This window comes from Atta cephalotes (genome assembly GCF_000143395.1).
Source record: "Atta cephalotes unplaced genomic scaffold scaffold00048, whole genome shotgun sequence".
Classification (NCBI taxonomy): Eukaryota; Metazoa; Arthropoda; class Insecta; order Hymenoptera; family Formicidae; genus Atta; species Atta cephalotes.
Genome location: NW_012130112.1, coordinates 978,422 through 984,611, shown reverse-complemented (window position 1 = coordinate 984,611; position 6,190 = coordinate 978,422). Strand labels below are relative to the sequence as shown.

General features: G+C 29.4%; 1 protein-coding gene across 1 annotated transcript in view; it reads left to right on the top strand.

The window, feature by feature from the left end:
* Window positions 1-6,190, top strand: part of LOC105622698 (sodium channel protein 60E-like) — a 94,668-nt gene that overhangs the window by 71,581 nt on the left and 16,897 nt on the right. Inside the window, exons 5-8 of the mRNA XM_012204110.1 lie at window positions 1,563-1,640; window positions 4,280-4,421; window positions 4,878-5,012; window positions 5,483-5,697. Coding sequence (XP_012059500.1) covers window positions 1,563-1,640; window positions 4,280-4,421; window positions 4,878-5,012; window positions 5,483-5,697 — 570 coding nt within the window. The remainder of the gene's footprint in view (window positions 1-1,562; window positions 1,641-4,279; window positions 4,422-4,877; window positions 5,013-5,482; window positions 5,698-6,190) is intronic.

Here is a 6,190-nt window from a genome sequence, read left to right as displayed (position 1 = left end):
TATATATATATTGATTTAATCATCTTCTATAAATAATAAATAAATATATTATATAAGTAAATTTAATTAATTTTTATCTTATTAAATCGATGAATCTACAATATATGAAAATAATAGATATCGAAAAGATTAGCAAAATCTTTAGATAGAACGTATCATGAATCTTCACAAATAAAGACAATTAAATAAATGATTTATTAAATTACTTTACTAAATCGATGATTTTACAATACACATACTAAAAATAATAAAAATTGAAAACATTATATACATAGACAGGTTTCTACATAAGATATATATCACAACAAGATATATATCAAAGCCGTAACGTATATTGCTGTCGATAATAAGCATTCATATATATTTCTCTTTAATCACTGTGCACTTTAATTCTTCAGTGTTTTTTTTAATTAGAAGTTATTAATATGACAAGCGGGAAAGAGAGGATCCTCCTTATTTCTCGGTTATGCTCACATCACGTACTTGCCTGATTCATGGGACTCGGGAAACTTTGCTCCCCCGAACCTTTCCCTTCCAGTCGGGGGAGACAAAACCCCCTAAACCTCCTGCCATTTGTCTAAGAAGAGGAAGGAATGGACATACCCTTTACACGTATATATTTTGCAGTGCAAAGCGAGATTAATGATTGTTCGGTTTCACATCGATTTTCAACTTCCCATGCAAAGCTAGATTCCACAGTTAAGTTTATATACTCTTGTATATACGTGAACCATATCCTCAGTTTGACATTACTAGTGCAGAGTATACCACTCTGTGTACTGCAAGCAGCAAATTCTTAACAAAACAAATAATTTTATTTAAACGTTTTAGCATTAAATCTTTTTTTATCAATAAGAATCCCCTTAGGAACACTCATTTGACATTATTTTGAATATTTTTGCAAAAATATTAATAGTTGAATATGAAATGTTTTCAGAAGTTTAGCCAAATTAAATTTCCCAGAAAAGGGGAAAAACTATTTTTCGAATTTCAACTTAATTTTTTATTTTTATTACAAAAAATTATTGACTAATCAAATCTCATCCTCTTTGTTATGACAATTTTAACGATTTTTTGAATAATTTCACTTTTGACGATAGAATAAGAATAGACGTTTATTTATTAACTCATTAAATGTAATTAAGCTACGTGATTTGTCTTTTTTGGAATAAGAAACTGATATGATTTCTGGATGAGATAGGAAACATTATACATATGAAAATTATACATTATTACAAAATAATCGCAATTCATAATATATTGTATAAAGACAAAAGTATTGAATTCTTTATAATCGTACGCTTATGGAGGCGCTATTCATTCTATTCATCCATCTTCTATATGTTATTATCATGTTTTTTATCGAATATTATTCATAGCTAATTTGATTCATTCGCCACGTATTGCACAGCGGCAAATTGATTTGATAAATTGACTGCTGCGCGACAACACACAGAAAGACGGTGGATACGTAATTCTCTCATTTTAAATCTCCGGAGATCGCGGATCCCCTTGAGGGATCCGAGATAGAAATGCTAACGGAATTTTCGTGTCGCCAACAGGTGGACTTGGAACTCATCCAACTGGGCGTTCAACGAGGACGAGGAGCCGATCATCTGCGGCAATGTAACCGGCGCCAGGTTCGTGTCTCACTGCCATCTCCGATTCCACTTTAGATAAGCTAATTCGAAAGATGCGTGGATCGTGTTACTTCGCGTCAACATCTCTAAATGAGTGCCATTCGATTTTCCCTTCAAGGGAAAAATAAAATTTTCCCTTGAAATTGCAAGGGAAGCGAGAAAAATGGCTTTACTGCCTCTCTGAATCGACATGTCAGTCTTATAGCGAAATTTCTTAATGTCACGTCCATTTTTCTCGATGAGAATCAATAGTCTTCGACAATCTGATGGAAATTTCTTTATTCCTTACTGCGGAAAAATTTACCCAAAGTCGAGTAAAGCATTTGCGAAGAAAACGGTTTTCAATTTCAAGAATTCATATCTTTTTGGAAAGAAAATTTGTGAATAGAAAAAAGAATGAATATGAAAAAAAAAGTTGTATAACATTAGTTAACAATGGTCTAATAAAAAATTATTATTTTCAATAACAATAATAATGAAACAAATATATCTTATTTTTCTTGTAATAAAATATTTGTTTTATTAATACTACATTATTATTATATAATATTGTATATATCATGCATGATATTTGTTATTAAATTAATATTATTATTAAATAAATATTATTAATGTTGTTAATACAATATCATATTTTTCTGTATTATTTTGGAAACTTTAGTTATCCTTCCGTTAAAATTTTGCATAAGGAATTATATTTATATGAGAAATATTCATTACAAAAAATAATTTTTTTTCGTAACTATTTTTCTATCTTACACATAGAAATATAGTGTTCAGAAATTTCTAATAGAAACTCGTTCGCGATGAAAATATAAATCGTTGTTAGTTATTGTATAAAATCAGTACTCGTAAAATCAATAGTCTTTAATAACTCGATTAAAATTTTGTTCCATAGTATGGATCGAGTTATTAAATACTATGAAAAAATTTATCCGAAGCCAAATAAAGTATCTATAAAAGAAGAGAATAGATACAAAAATTTCTCAATTATAAAAATTTCATGTTCTTTGGAAAAAAAATCAATGTGTGAAAACAAGAAGTACGTATACTAAAAATAATATACTGCATAAGAGTAGTTTAATTGAAAATAATCTTATTAATTTAATAACAGTAAATATTAATGAGATAAATCGTATATGAGATAAATCAGCTAAGCTATTTAATTTGTGATATTTCAGTTGCGTTTCTGAGTCCGGAAAATTAATTCAGAGCGCAATTCGAGAAACTACAAATGTGAGATATAAATTCACATGAAATTATTGAAAGTATTTAAGATTCAGTTTTGACTGATATAAGCATTACTTCTTACTTATTGTAAATTAAGCTAAAATTATTTAACTTTTTAATCTTTTAACTTAGCACTACCTAACCCTAGATAAAACATAAATCATCATTGATTATTGGCAATTGTATAAAATCGGTGAACTGTTACAGATGATGTTATATAATTATTTGTTACGTTATATGGTTATTTGTTATATGATCATATGATCACCGATGATGTTACATGATTATTTGTCATAGTTACTAATTAATCACAGGCGAAATAAGAACATTTCCATCATGATATCCAGTTATGTTTGATCACTCGAGCGTATCATTTGTAAGATCGGTTTATTTCATGTACTTTGGCGAATGTGTGCATGTGAGCACTTTTATATTTATTGATTTTTGGGAAGCATACATTCCCCAAATGATTACGTCGAGCGCACGTATGTGCGACGGAATTCGGCCGACTCGTATAAATAAGTTTGCAAAAGCTTTACTACTTTACAGCGGCGCACAAACTTTATGGCTACTCTTTCGATATATCGATGTTCCGTGGAAAGTAGGTTTTTTATTCGATCGATGTGTCCAGAGCTAACAGTTTCTTGGCACTTTTGATGAGACATCCTTGTGAAGAAACTCGTCCGTAGAAATACTTATGACTTTTCCATGGGTGTTTCACGCTGAATTTTATAATTGTACACAGAAAAAACGATTTTGCTGAAGTATTCGGAAATTTAGTTAGATGCAGATCTGAAAATAATTTCATTGGACCATCAAAATAATTACGAATGCTTAGCTATTGATAACAATGCAGCAAATAGTATGATGGTTCAAATAAAATTACTTTTCTGTATCATAATTAAATTTTTAGATATTTCAGCAAAATCGTTTTTTTTATATCTGCTGTTATTATTTCATGAAACACACAAATATTTAATGAATATCATTTGACATCTAAATATCTTGCAATATTCAGATTTCATTAATGATTAATTGTTATCTTTTAATTATGTGAGGAATGTTGCATAAGAAAAAAATGAATAAATGATAGGACACAGTATGACATATATTTTTTTGTTTCCGGGGGATGAAACGTTATAAAACATGATTACAAGAATTACACAGTTGCAATTTTTCAATTTTAATTTTACGAGATAACGAGACGTTAAATATTCTTGTCTAACGAATGCGGGTCACATATAGTCGATAATTGCCGCGGACTGACCGCGAATACTGACACGATAAAGGCCTTGGCGAGTAATATTTCCACACTTGATGACATGTATACTACGAACACTTGAAACGTTCTCACGGTTATCACGGATATTACAGTGTCGACAATGTGGACAATCTTTCCTATTTTCCAGACACTGCAACGAAAGCTATACTTGTCTCTGCGTTGGTCCTAATCCAAACCACGGTTACACCAACTTCGATAATTTCCTGTGGTCGATGCTCACGACCTTTCAACTGATTACCTTGGATTACTGGGAGGACGTCTACAACAAGGTTGTCGTCTGAAAGATTTGTTTTGTTCATTTCATGATATAAATGGAGATTGAACAAAACGCTTTTTTATGCTTCCAAATTCTTTCGACGCGTCTTTTAGAGAAAATTAAATAAAATGAGTTTCCTTTAAAATTTTTTATTTTCCATTTTAACCTGCTTTTTTCTAAATTGACATTAAGTGACTTAATAGTTGTATTCAGAAAATTGGAAAGTGAAAATTAATAAATTTTGTTTAAAAAAAACAATATATATTTATAAAATATTATATTTATATCTTTTGTGGATAAAATGTAAGTGTAAATCGTTGCATTTAGAAAATATCAGCTGCAAATAAATCAGCATATCAATTTATTATCATGAAATATTTTATATGGCTATAGAAATGTAATAATAGAATGATTCTTTATATGGCAAGTGATTTGTTATAGAAATGATAAGTAAAGTTTTACTGAACAGGTATTATCGGCATGCGGACCTATTAGTGTCACATTCTTTACGGTCGTCGTTTTCTTTGGATCATTTTATTTATTAAACTTGATGCTGGCTGTCGTGGCGTTGAGTTACGAGGAAGAAGCTGAGATTACAAATGAGGTATGTATTTCCTTTCAACTTTTGACATACACCTATGTCTTACTTTAACTCTTCGAAGCTGATGATGAGTTTATTGGATCTATTCAATTCTTTATATTGAATCTATACAAATTTAAATTATTGTCATTAAAATTTATTCACACGCACGCACATTTTTTTTATATATGTATATGAATTATATCCTTTAAATTAATTAATGCTTTTTAGTTAACATAAATTAAATGGGTTTTACAGATGTCAATAATTGTATTACAGATTTTGATGTCAGCTTCGGTAGGTTAAAGTAGCATTTTAAAATATAATATTAATTCGAATGCGTTATGCTAAATGAATTATGCTGACATTTTACAACAATGCATTAAAAATAATAATTTATTCAATAAAATGTTATATGTTAGTTCGTTTTATTAATCACTTTTATCTAGCATTTTATGACGTTATCTACATTTAGCCGAGTATTTTGAATGCAGGAACGAAGAAAAGACTTGACGGATCATCGCGAAGACTCAACGTTTAGTTTCGATCCATCAAAAATCAATATTAAGACACTGACAAAAAATAAACAAAAAAGAATTGATGCCCGTAAAGGAGTTTTGCTCAGCAGTTACACAAGGAAAAAGACGCGTAGAAGAAAGCGCGGGAGGAGCAGCATCGGCCAGGAAAAAAACGGTGGTGCACGCAGCAGGTTTCTATATCTGTATTTACGACCGATTTTATACAGTTCAATTTGTCATCACCATTGCTATCGGACACTCGTTATGCTTGCAAGTTAAATGAGGATTTTGATTTCGAAAAATGCTAAATACAATATTAAACATACGACAATTTATTTATTTGTTCAAGATTAAAACATTTACTTTTTGAAAAAAAAATTGAATTTATAGAAGATTATATAAAATAAATGCTTTTAGTTCTTTAACTTGGAAAAATATAAATAAAATTCTCTAAATGTTCAATTGTGTGTAAAGCTTTTATAAATAAAATAAAACTAAGGAAACATGAATTACATATAAATCTGTTTCTGCTTTTATTCAAGAAAAATATTATTTTAAAATGAAAAACACTATGAGTAAAAATAAAATACTTCAAGTATAAAGTTAAAACATTTGCTTCTGTAAGAACAAAATAGCAAGTGTATAACAACAAAACGTTTTAATTTTGTCAGCATTATCTTTGCA